The sequence below is a fragment of the Eleutherodactylus coqui genome, chromosome 10, assembly GCF_035609145.1.
Source record: "Eleutherodactylus coqui strain aEleCoq1 chromosome 10, aEleCoq1.hap1, whole genome shotgun sequence".
Classification (NCBI taxonomy): Eukaryota; Metazoa; Chordata; class Amphibia; order Anura; family Eleutherodactylidae; genus Eleutherodactylus; species Eleutherodactylus coqui.
The window spans coordinates 999,312-1,013,053 of NC_089846.1; the positions used below are offsets into that span (position 1 = coordinate 999,312).

The 13,742-nt window shown below is 46.8% G+C and overlaps 1 protein-coding gene across 1 annotated transcript in view; it reads left to right on the plus strand.

Annotated features, from left to right (window-relative positions):
• Positions 1-13,742, plus strand: part of LOC136579656 (metabotropic glutamate receptor 6-like) — a 90,357-nt gene that overhangs the window by 50,765 nt on the left and 25,850 nt on the right. The window contains exons 2-3 of the mRNA XM_066579700.1: positions 9,362-9,578; positions 9,659-9,794. Of these exons, the coding sequence (XP_066435797.1) occupies positions 9,362-9,578; positions 9,659-9,794 (353 nt within the window). The remainder of the gene's footprint in view (positions 1-9,361; positions 9,579-9,658; positions 9,795-13,742) is intronic.

A 13,742-nucleotide genomic window follows, 5' to 3' on the forward strand; every position in this document is an offset into this window, starting at 1 on the left:
TCTGACACCCTTGGTGTCTGGCAGAGGACCTTGTGGTGTCAGATTATCTCTGACGGCATGGAGGCTCATGGTAATCTAATGAAACGTGGAAGGCTTCCTGGCCGTGTGTGAGGTTAGAGATTATGTGGGTCGTTCATGTGCTAAACCAGGGATTATGTTTGTGTGTCAGCGGGAGACGCCAAAGCCTTTTTCTGCCTGAGAATTATTTCCCCTCGTCGTCTATAATTTATCAGGTAAATAAAATCCCACAAGTTTGTCATTTAAGAGAAAATCCCCAATCTAGCCGTCTTTTCTCTGAAGAGGTTTGCTATCCACCTCAGATGAGGACAATCGCCATCCATGTGCTCCATTAGGGAGTCTCATCTAGAATGGAGAGCCGCTCGTTGTCAGCGTTTCCTTCTTGTGGACTTGAGACGCTCATCTGCATAGTCGCCATGTTTCCCTGCTTTTGTTGGCCTAGCTCATGGACGTCATTTACATCTTGAGTCTACTGAGAGTATGAGAATAGACCCTGGGTGTGGGATAGAAGTGCTCCAGACACACCTGCTTCTGGGATAGAAGTGTGTTATGGGAATAATATCATATTCCAGAAGATTTCACCGGTCTGCTCCAAATTGGTTATAATGAGAAGCGTCATGCATGCTGATGTATTCGAGCTGACTCGTTATCTGTCTGATTAATTCAGAGGAATACAAATCGCTATTATGGACAAACGTTACATCACAAAATAGGAGTATGCAAAAAGAGTTATTGTGCTGATACAGGATTGGTTAATACAATAATATGGTATGCCTCAGGTTGGCGTCCAACAAACAGATGTCAGAGAGCGGGCACCGAGTGGACTGCCCAGTTGCTTTAGTGTGCACTGTAATTAAGGCACTTGGAATGTATCTGCCGTAGGGCGGCATTGCTGGTGACCTTATGGGAATCAGTGTCTTCCATCCCAGGAGGAGCGGGACTTAGTTCCTCTCACTCTATTATACTTGTTGTAGTAATAATAAATGTGTTTCTTAAATCAGCCTAGGCAAACACACATGTATATATATATATATACATACACACACTGTTATATCCACCTTCATAGGAAATAGCTAGCAGTTAAATGGTTAAATGTGTTCCTGTACGACATCAGAATGTGTTGGACCCCTGTATCTGCCTCCTACACATGATTCTCACAGAGCAGTTGTGTATTCTGATTGGATAAGCTGCTCCCTACAGATAACATTGTACCTCTCTGCAAATTCTTTCACTTTTGATACTTTACTAACATGTGAATTACCATATTATTGTATTAACCAATCCTGTATCAGCACAATAACTCTTTTTGCATACTATTTTGTGATGTAACGTTTGTCCATAAAAGCAATTGTATTTCTTCGAAGAAATCAGAAATGTACTGAGAATGACATGGAGTCAAGCTCAAATACATCATCATGCATGAAGCTTCTCATTATAACCAATTTGAGGCAGACCAGTGAAATCTTCTGGAATATGATATTATTCCCAGAGCAGTCTGTCCAGGAGTGGAGTCATACAGATAACCAGGACTGTAGCTATGGTGTCATCCTGTGTCTTGGAGTGTGTGTGTCCAGGAGCGGAGTCATACAGATAACCAGGACTGTAGGCCCGGAGTCATCCTGTGTCCTGGAGGGTGTGTGTGTCCAGGAGTGGAGTCATACAGATAACCTATACTGTAGGCCCAGCGTCATCCTGTGTCCTGGAGTGTGTGTGTCCAGGAGCGGAGTCATACAGATAACTCCGGCTGTAAGCCTGGTGTCATTGTGTGTCCCGGAGTGTGTGTGTCCAGAAGTAGAGTCATACGGATAACTAGGACTGTAGCCCCGATGCCATCCTGTGTCCAGGAGTGGAGTCATATAGATAACTAGGACTGTAGGCCCGGTGTCATCCTGTGTCCTGGAGGGTGTGTGTCCAGGAGCGGAGTCATACAGATAACCAGGACTGTAGGCCCGGTGTCATCCTGTGTCCTGGAGGGTGTGTGTGTCCAGGAGCGGAGTCATACAGATAACCTATACTGTAGGCCCAGCGTCATCCTGTGTCCTGGAGTGTGTGTGTCCAGGAGCGGAGTCATACAGATAACTCCGGCTGTAAGCCTGGTGTCATTGTGTGTCCCGGAGTGTATGTGTCCAGAAGTAGAGTCATATAGATAACTAGGACTGTAGACCTGGCTTTATCCTGTGTTCTCCTCCCTGCCCTCTTTAACCTGTTCTTCCTGCACTGGTGTGAGAAGTCACTATTTCTGAATGTAAAGTTCCAGTCTCTGATTCTTCCCAGTGACTGAAGTTGTCAAATATCTGTGTGTGGACTTTCTTACTTTTCCTGTCGGACATCCTGCGGAGTAAGGAACGGTGGTGTCACCTGTGACATCTTTATTTAAGTCCACTACACCATTTATTCCCATCACTGCTGTCATAGTGTTTCCTGGAAGAGGCCTAGTGGTGCCTTGGCCGGGGTCACGTGCGCGTCCCTCCGGGGAGGAGGTTAGTAGAGCCACTGTGATAACCCTAACAACTACCCCTGCCATCTCGTCAGAGGTGTGCCTTGTCTCTTGGAGAGCACATTACTGCGCACTGAGGAGGGGTAGAAATACAGCTGTCTGTGTATGGAATCTGGCTTGTTTTCATTTCCCAATCATTGCTCTACAAACCAGTATAAAGGGTCAAGCATTGATTTGTAGGAATGCTGCCATCCAATAGGGGGCGCTACAGAGGTATTCTTCCATCTTCCTTATTTGCATATTACCCAGAGGAGCATGGATAGCCCTATAAGTCTCCTCACTCGCCTTCTTGGTGCTCTCCTTAAGGAGTGATGTAACCCCTTCTGGACTGGACTTACGAAATATCACTAGAGTTAAAAGAACTGTGGTTAATGCCGATTACCCCTGAACACCGACTGCAGCAGAAGTCGGCTGTAACTGACAACTGAACTCTCGCTGCAACGGTGAGGAACGTTGAACACCGATCCCCTCTGTTAACCCCTTGCATGCCGCAATCATGCCCACTTTTCCTGCTTTATAAAAAAAGCCAGCACATTTGATATCGCGATGTCTGTAATGACCCGTCTAATGAGCTGAGCATTCTACTTATCCTGCACAGCAAAATCCAAGAAAAAGGAGCCAAATGTTAATTTTGTTCATTTAGCTTCCGCCGAAAAAGTAATAAAAGTGGATTCGAAAGCCATCTGTATGCCAAAGACGGTCACACAAGATGAAGACCTCACCGAACTCCGTCCACGGAGAATAATGAAGATGCAACGGAAAATAATCGTTTCCAAATAAAAGGGCTGTTATTGTGCAAAAGTGGAAAAACCTAAAATCAGATAACCTGGTTGTGGGAATCGTACCGTCCTGCAGGTCCGCGTGCCGCATAAATAACGCTATAAAACCCACAAAACCTGGCAGAATCCATGTGTTTACTCGCAGCCCTCCAAAAAAGTGAAGAAACGTTCTACAATACATTAGATGTACCCAAAAAGGCTCCAATAAAACTACAGCAAAATCCCCAAATGTCTGTCAGCAGAAAAATAAACGTAATGGGCTTGAGAAGGGGAGAAGAAAATCCCCAAAATCATCTGGCCGTAAGGATCCAAATTGGCTCCATCACTGAGGGGTTAGATGAAGAACACAACCCGTCCCACCAGGAGCAGGAGGGCCAGCGATGGAGAAAGCACCACTTCATCAACAGCCCAAAAATTCAATTATGGCCAAGTCCTTAAAGGGTTAAATCTAAGGTTGGGACATGGATATATCGCTGGATGGCTGATGCTGCGGCGATCCTTTCCATGGATACGGCTATGTCCGATAGATGGGTGACATCGATAGTGTAAGGCGATACAAAGCAGCAGCCCGTCTTGCGGTCCGGTGACCGGATCTTCTCTCTCTCCTTTGTGTTGTACAGGATGGAGTTTTGCTCGCGGCACTAATGAACTTATAAACAAGTTCTAGAAACTTCTGGAAAGTGTCAGGTGACTCTATGTCACCAATCAGGTTTGCTCCAGGCCAGCGACTCTCAGAATAGTGGGGTCTTCGGCCCCTCCTCTGTGTGTCTGTTCATGGCATCAGACGAGGCTCTGGACGCTGGCATCTAACGCCATGGCTGTGGGCAATGCTTCTAAATGAAAGATGGAGGGCTGCGCTGAACGCATGAAGGTCACGGCCAGAAGAGGAAACGCCACATGTCGTGCGTTCAGCGTCTAATGCAGCGCCCATAGAAAAGATAGGAGCGCCATCTAACGCAATTACAATTGGGTTCGGGGCGCTGCGTTCGCGTTACCAGGCGCTGCATTGTTTACAGGTTGCCATGGAGACCGTTGGTCCCTCAGCGGTAACTTGAAATGCTGAGTTTTCTTTGTGGAGCTGATCAGCAGGTTGTGAGGAGATCCGGTCCCTCAACAAAAGCGAGGAACGTTAGATGGAACACCAGGACTGACTTGTCCTTAAAGCTGCCCCCCCCCCCCCCCCCGGTGGTTTAGGAGACGATCCTTATACAATATGGAGGGAGGTATGCCCACCCGCCTCCATCTGTACCGGGAGAAAGTGTCCTTCTGTAGGCGCTGCTTCGGTTCCTGCAGAGACAATGGATACAAAAGCCGCTGAGCTCCTGTCTGCTGGAGGGAGAGCGGGCGGCGGATTAATGGTGGATAGCGGTTATCGGGGCCGGGGATAGAGAACCTCTCCTCATAGACCTCGTTATAATTAGAGGGTTCATCAGTAACTCCGATATATCTTCATGTTAGTAATAGTTAGAAGTCAATAAGAAATACAACCGTTTACAGTTTTAAAAGAAAACTATAATTTTTTTGTTGATTGTGGCTTCATTAACCCTCCACCGGTTTTATTTTTATACAGCATTAGCTTACCCATCGCGCGTTACAGCGAAGACTGACAGACATTCGTTTTTATATATAGAAAACAACCAATCACAGCTCAGCTTTCATGTTACCTCAGTATAATATATAACAACCAATCACAGCACAGCTTTCATGTTACCTCAGTATAATATATAACAACCAATCACAGCGCAGCTTTCATGTTACCTCAGTATAATATATAACAACCAATCACAGTGCAGCTTTCATGTTACCTCAGCAGTATAATATATAACAACCAATCACAGCACAGCTTTCATGGTACCTCAGCAGTATAATATATAACAACCAATCACAGCGCAGCTTTCATGTTACCTCAGTATAATATATAACAACCAATCACAGCGCAGCTTTCATGTTACCTCAGTATAATATATAACAACCAATCACAGCACAGCTTTCATGTTACCTCAGCAGTATAATATATAACAACCAATCACAGCGCAGCTTTCATGTTACCTCAGTATAATATATAACAACCAATCACAACGCAGCTTTCATGTTACCTCAGTGTAATATATAACAACCAATCACAGCGCAGCTTTCATGTTCCCTCAGTATAATATATAACAACCAATCACAGCACAGCTTTCATGTTACCTCAGCAGTATAATATATAACAACCAATCACAGCGCAGCTTTCATGTTACCTCAGTATAATATATAACATCCAATCACAGCGCAGCTTTCATGTTACCTCAGCAGTATAATATATAACAACCAATCACAGCACAGCTTTCATGTTACCTCAGCAGTATAATATATAACAACCAATCACAGCACAGCTTTCATGTTACCTCAGCAGTATAATATATAACAACCAATCACAGCAGAGCTTTCATGTTACCTCAGCAGTATAATATATAACAACCAATCACAGCACAGCTTTCATGTTACCTCAGCAGTATAATATATAACAACCAATCACAGCAGAGCTTTCATGTTACCTCAGCTGTATATTATATAACAACCAATCACAGCACAGCTTTCATGTTACCTCAGCAGTATAATATATAACAACCAATCACAGCAGAGCTTTCATGTTACCTCAGCTGTATATTATATAACAACCAATCACAGCACAGCTTTCATGTTACCTCAGTATAATATATAACAACCAATCACAGCACAGCTTTCATGTTCCCCCAGTATAATATATAACAACCAATCACAGCACAGCTTTCATGTTAGCTCAGTATAATATATAACAACCAATCACAGCGCAGCTTTCATGTTACCTCATTAGTATAATATATAACAACCAATCACAGCGCAGCTTTCATGTTACCTCAGCGGTATAATATATAACAACCAATCACAGCGCAGCTTTCATGTTACCTCAGTATAATATATAACAACCAATCACAGCGCAGCTTTCATGTTACCTCAGTATAATATATAACATCCAATCACAGCGCAGCTTTCATGTTACCTCAGCAGTATAATATATAACAACCAATCACAGCGCAGCTTTCATGTTACCTCAGCAATATAATATATAACAACCAATCACAGCGCAGCTTTCATGTTACCTCAGCGGTATAATATATAACAACCAATCACAGCGCAGCTTTCATATTACCTCAGCAGTATAATATATAACAACCAATCACAGCGCAGCTTTCATGTTACCTCAGTATAATATATAACAACCAATCACAGCACAGCTTTCATGTTACCTCAGCAGTATAATATATAACAACCAATCACAGCGCAGCTTTCATGTTACCTCAGTATAATATATAACAACCAATCACAGCACAGCTTTCATGTTACCTCAGCAGTATAATATATAACAACCAATCACAGCGCAGCTTTCATATTACCTCAGTATATTATATAACAACCAATCACAGCGCAGCTTTCATGTTACCTCAGTATAATATATAACACCCAATCACAGCACAGCTTTCATGTTACCTCAGCAGTATAATATATAACACCCAATCACAGCACAGCTTTCATGTTACCTCAGCAGTATAATATATAACAACCAATCACAGCGCAGCTTTCATGTTACCTCAGTATAATATATAACATCCAATCACAGCGCAGCTTTCATGTTACCTCAGTATAATATATAACATCCAATCACAGCACAGCTTTCATGTTACCTCAGTATAATATATAACAACCAATCACAGCGCAGCTTTCATGTTACCTCAGCAGTATAATATATAACAACCAATCACAGCGCAGCTTTCATGTTACCTCAGTATAATATATAACAACCAATCACAGCGCAGCTTTCATGTTACCTCAGTATAATATATAACAACCAATCACAGCGCAGCTTTCATGTTACCTCAGTATAATATATAACAACCAATCACAGCACAGCTTTCATGTTACCTCAGCAGTATAATATATAACAACCAATCACAGCGCAGCTTTCATGTTACCTCAGCATTCCCAATATCCAGCAATTGTCTTGTGATACGTTCGGCAGATGTATCCTCTTGTAGTTGAACACTCATCCCGTTGCTCGTAATGCCTTTTTCTTTCGTGCTTCAGATGGAAATCGAACGATCTTTGTCTGGGGGACATAACTGTTGATGATTCTCGCACGCGCCCCACCTATCGTGGGATAGATGGACTATGCCAGAAACCGTCGCAGGAGTGTACTGAAGTTCCCAGAGTGTCATGGCAATTGGATGAATGGTGTAATAATGCCTAAAGGACAGACAGACATTTTTATATATGTACATTTTGCAAAGTCGATATCTGGATAGTTTTCCACCGATATATTACAATAATCGGTAGTCTGCTCAGCAATAGTCGATCCCATTGTCCATAGTCTGCTCAGATAGTCGATCCGATTGTCCATAGCCTGCTCAGATAGTCGATCCGATTGTCCATAGTCTGCTCAGATAGTCGATCCGATTGTCCATAGTCTGCTCAGATAGTCGATCCGATTGTCCATAGTCTGCTCAGATAGTCGATCCGATTGTCCATAGTCTGCTCAGCGATAGTCGATCCGATTGTTGATAGTCTGCCCAGATAGTCGATCCGATTGTCCATAGCCTGCTCAGATAGTCGATCCGATTGTCCATAGTCTGCTCAGATAGTCGATCCGATTGTCCATAGTCTACTCAGATAGTCGATCCCATTGTCCATAGTCTGCTCAGATAGTCGATCCGATTGTCCATAGCCTGCTCAGATAGTCGATCCGATTGTCCATAGTCTGCTCAGATAGTCGATCCGATTGTCCATAGTCTGCTCAGATAGTCGATCCGATTGTCCATAGTCTGCTCAGATAGTCGATCCGATTGTCCATAGTCTGCTCAGCGATAGTCGATCCGATTGTTGATAGTCTGCCCAGATAGTCGATCCGATTGTCCATAGCCTGCTCAGATAGTCGATCCGATTGTCCATAGTCTGCTCAGATAGTCGATCCGATTGTCCATAGTCTGCTCAGATAGTCGATCCGATTGTCCATAGTCTGCTCAGATAGTCGATCCGATTGTCCATAGTCTGCTCAGATAGTCGATCCGATTGTCCATAGTCTGCTCAGATAGTCGATCCGATTGTCCATAGTCTGCTCAGCGATAGTCGATCCGATTGTTGATAGTCTGCCCAGATAGTCGATCCGATTGTCCATAGCCTGCTCAGATAGTCGATCCGATTGTCCATAGTCTGCTCAGATAGTCGATCCGATTGTCCATAGTCTACTCAGATAGTCGATCCGATTGACTATCGATATTTTCGTGTGGATCTCCCATCCTTCGTTAAGGGCTCATGTCCACGGGCAAAATGACATTTAAAATCCGCAGCGGATCTCCCGCGCGCGGATCCGCACCCCATAGGGATGCATTGACCACCCGCGGGTACATAAATACCCGCGGATCGTCAATAAAAGTGATTTAAAAAAAAATGGAGCATGAAAAAATCTGGACCATGCTCCATTTTCATGCGGGGCTACCGCGGGGACGGCTCCCGCGGGCTTCTATTGAAGCCTATGGAAGCCGTCCGGATCCGCGGGAGACCTAAAATAGGAATTTAAAGCATTTACTCACCCGCAGCGGGCCGCGAAGCTCTGCTCTTCCTCACGGCTGCATCTCCCTTGCTTCGGCTCGGCGGATGTGCCCGGCGGATGTGCCCGGCGCATGCGCGCGGCACGTCGACGACGTGCCGGCGATGTGCCGCCGGCGTCAGGAATTCATCCGCCGGCCGAAAATGAAGATCCGGCCGTGAGGAACAGCTGACCTTCGCCGCCCGCTACGGATAGGTAAATGCTTTTAAATTGCTATTTTCAGCGCTCATGTCCGCAGGGCAGGAGGGACCCGCTGCAGAGTCTACATGTAGAATCTGCAGCGGATCTGATTTTCCCCGTGGACATGAGGCCTAAATCTGGTTCTGCCTTAGAAGTCCATTCCATAGTCTGCTGTAGGGGGCGCCCTGTCACCAGCTTATCCTCAGGAGACTCCTCTAACGGATGGTTCGGTGTGGCAGCTTTCAGTCCTTCCTTCTCTTCCAGATCCCACAGATCAGCTATGCTTCCACCGCCCCCGAGCTGAGTGACAACAACCGCTATGATTTCTTCTCTCGTGTGGTGCCGCCAGACTCGTACCAGGCACAAGCCATGGTGGATATTGTTAAGGCCCTTGGATGGAACTACGTGTCCACACTGGCATCCGAAGGCAACTATGGAGAAAGTGGAGTAGAAGCCTTCGTCCAGATCTCCCGTGAGGCCGGTGAGTTCCTACTAACTAGACTAGTAGACAGCTGAACTTTCCTGTACAAATTAAACCTGGCATATGGATTTGTCCTGCAGGGGGCGTTTGTATTGCTCAATCTATCAAGATTCCACGGGAGCCTCGTCCTGGGGAGTTTGAGAAAGTCATACGACGGCTGCTGGAGACACCGAATGCCAGAGGCATCATTATCTTTGCCAATGAAGATGACATCAAGTAAGTATCTGAGCCATCCTCGGTAGTCGTATCCCTGCATGGAAGAGTTTGGTGACAACCGGTGGGCGGCAATTATACCACCCAGCTTCATCGGGCCAACCTAACATTGGGCAGGATTTTATAGCTGGAGGATTCCCACTGCTATAACAACGGAGCAGTCTAGGACCAACTCTGCCATTAATTCCACGGCAGTCTAAAACAAGTTCCCCGTAGACCCCCAGCAGTCTAAGATAAGGTCCGCCAAAAGCCCCCAGCAGTCTAGGATGAACTCAGCCATAAACCCCCCAGCAGTGTAGGATGAGCTCTGCCCTAACTCCCCAGCAGTCTAGGACGAGCTCTACTGTAGAACCCAGCAGTCTAGGATGAACTCAGCCATAAACCCCCCAGCAGTGTAGGATGAGCTCTGCCCTAACTCCCCAGCAGTCTAGGATGAGCTCCGTAAACCCCCCAGCAGTCTAGGACGAGCTCTACTGTAGAACCCAGCAGTCTAGGACAAGCTCCGCCCTAACCCCCCAGCAATCTAGAACGACCTTCACCGTAAACTCACCAGCAGTCTAGGACGAACTCTGCCATAAACACCCTGGCAGTACAGGATGATCTCCGCTGTAACCCCCCAACACTCTAGTGCGAGCTCTGCTGTTAACCTTCCGGCAGTCAAGGACAAGCTCCGCCGTAAACCTCCAAACAGTCTAGGATGAGCTTTGCAGTAACTCCCCAGCCTTTTAGGATGAGCTCCGCTGTAAACCCCTCGCAATGGAGGCCAAGCTCTGTTGTTACTCCCAAACAGTCCAGGAAACCTCTGCCGTAAAATCCCCCGGCAGTCAAGAACGAGCTCTGCAGTAGCCTCCCAGCAGCCTGGGATGACCTCCACCGTAAATCTGCAGCAGTCTAGGATGAGCTCCACCGTAAACCCCCAGCAGCACGGCTGAACTCCGACGTTACCCCGCGACAGTCTAGTGCGAGCTACGTCATTAGTCTTCAACAGTCTAGGACGAGCTCGGCTGTAAGCCACCAGCAGTCTACAACGAGCTCTGCCATAGCCCTCCAGCAGTCTAGGATGAGCTCAGCCGTAACCCCCAAGCAGTCTAGGACGAGCTCCGCTGTAACCCCCAAGCAGTCTAGCATGAGCTCTGCCGTAACCCGCCAGCAGTCTACGACAAGCTCTGCTGTAACCCCCAAGCAGTCTAGCATGAGCTCTGCCGTAGCCCTCCAGTAGTCTCAGATGAGCTCGGTTGTAACCCCCCCAGCAGTCTAGGACGAGCTCCACTGTAACCCTCCAGCAGTCTAGGACGAGCATGGCTGTAACCCCCCAAGCTGTCTAGGACGAGCTCTGCTGTAACCCCCCAAGCAATCTAGGATGAGCTGTGCCGTAACCATCCAGGAATCTTGTACAGACTACACTGTAACCCTCAAGCAATATAGGACGAGCTCCGCCATAACCTCCATGCAGTCTAGGACAAGTTCTTTTGTAACACTACAGCAGTCTAGGATGGAAAAAAAATCCATAAACCCACCGGCAGACTAAGATAAGCTCTGCCTTAAACCCCCAGCAGTGTAGGACGAGCTCCACCGTAACCCCCCCAACAGTCTAGGTCGAACTCCACCATAAACCTCCCAGCAGTCTAGGATGAGTTCCTCCATTATTCCCCCCCAACAGTCTACGACGAGCTCCACTGTAACCCCCCCCCCCCCCCCCCAACAGTCTAGGACAAGTTCTGCTCTAACACTCCAGTAATCTGGGACGCTGTAAACCCCCCAGTATTCTATGATGAGCTCTGCTACATATTTCCCAGTAGTCTAGCACGAGCTCTGCCATAAACCCCCCAGGAGTTATAGAATCATAGAGTGGTAGAGTTAGAGGAGACCTCCAGGGTCATCGGGTCCAACCCCCTGCTCAGTGCAGGATCACTAAATCATCCCAGACAGATGTCTGTCTGGCCTCTGAAGACTTCCATTGAAGGAGAACTCCCCACCTCCTGTGGTAACCTGTTCCACTCATTGATCCCCCTCACTGTCTAATATCTAATCTGTGTCTCCTCCCTTTCAGTTTCATCCCATTGCTTCTAGTCTTTCCTTGTGCAGATGAGAATAGGGCTGATCCCTCTGCACTGTGACAGCCCTTCAGATATTTGTAGACAGCTATTAAGTCTCCTCTCAGCCTTCTCTTCTGCTAAACATTCCCAGATCCTTTACCCGTTCCTCATAGGACATGATTTGCAGATCGCTCACCATCTTGGTAGCTCTTCTCTGAACTTGCTCCAGTTTGTCTATGTCTGTTATAAAGTGGGGTGCCCAGAACTGGACACAGTATTCCAGATGAGGTCTAACTATGAAGAGTAGAGGGGGATAATGACCTCATGTGATCTAGACTCTATGCTTCTCTTAATACATCCCAGAATTGGGTTTGCCTTTTTGGCTGCTGCATCACATTGTTGACTCATGTTCAGTCTATGATCTATTAGTATACCCAAGTCTTTTTCACATGTGCTGCTGCTCAGCCCAATTCCTCCCATTCTGTATGCGCTTTCTTCATTTTTCTTGCCCAGAAGTAGGACTTTGCATTTCTCCTTGCTAAATACCATTCTGTTAGTCGCCGACCACTGTACAAGCTTTTCTAGATCTTTTTGAATACTCTCTCTTCCCTAGTGTTAGCTAATCCTCCTAGCTTTGTGTCGTCGGCACATTTGATCAGTTTCCCATCAATTCCCTCCTCCAGATCATTTATAACAACGTTGACCAACACTGGGCTTAGGACAGAGCCTAGTAGTCTAAAACAAGCTCCGATGTAAACCCCACAGCAGTGTAGGATGTGCACCACTGCAATCCCCCAGCAGTGTAGGTCGATCTCCACCATAAACCCCCCAGCAGTCTAGGATGAGCTTCGCCATAACCCAGTCACTAGTCTAGGATGGGCTCCACTGTGTCCCTCCACCGGTTTAGGATGAGCTCCACTTTAATCCCCCTGCATTCTAGGATGCACTCCATCGTATCCCCCTAGCAGTCTAGGATGAATTCCACTGTAAACCCTTCAGCAGTCTAGGACGAGCTCTGCCATAAATCCCAGGATGAGCACCGCCGTAACTCCTCAGTAGCCTGGGATGAGCTCCATTGTACCCCTCCACCAGTTTAAGGCGAGTTCCGCTTTAAACCCCCCAGAATTCTAGGAAGTACTCTGCTGTAACCCCCCTGCAGTCTGGGATGAGCTTCTCTGTAATCCCCACAATCAGTCTTGGACAAGCTCCGTCATAAACCCCCAAGCAGTCTAGGATGAACATCACCATAACCCCTCAGTAGTCTAGGACGAGTTCCACTGTGTCCCCCCAACAGTTTAGGACTAGCTCTGCTTTAACTCCCCCAGCATTCTAAGACCCTTTCTGCTATAACCCCTCTGCAGTCTTGGACGAGCTCCACTGTAACCCCCCAGCAGTTTAGGACGAGCTCCGTTGAAAATCCACCAGCAGTCTAGAATGAGCTTCGCCGTAGACCCCCCAGTAGTCTAGGATGAGCTCCACTGTAACCCCTCAGTAGTCTGGGAGAGCTTCACTGTGTCCTTCCACCACTTTAGGACAAGCTCCGCTTTAACCCCCTAGCATTCTAGGACGCACTCCACCGTTTCCCCCCAGCAGTCTAGGGCGAGTTCATTGTAAACCCCCCCAGCAGTTTAGGATAAGCTCCGCTTTAACCCCCTAGCATTCTAGGATGCACTCCGCCGTTTCCCCCCAGCAGTCTAGGACGAGTTCATTGTAAACCCCCCCAGCAGTTTAGGACAAGCTCCGCTTTAACCCCCTAGCATTCTAGGACGCACTCCGCCGTTTCCCCCCAGCAGTCTAGGACGAGTTCTATTTCTGCAGGAAAAGGCAATTACAGTTTTGGATGACTAGAGCTTGTTCTACTTCAAATAGCCGTTGCCGCAGCTCTATCGGGGCTACCAACTGCTTCTAGAGCTAA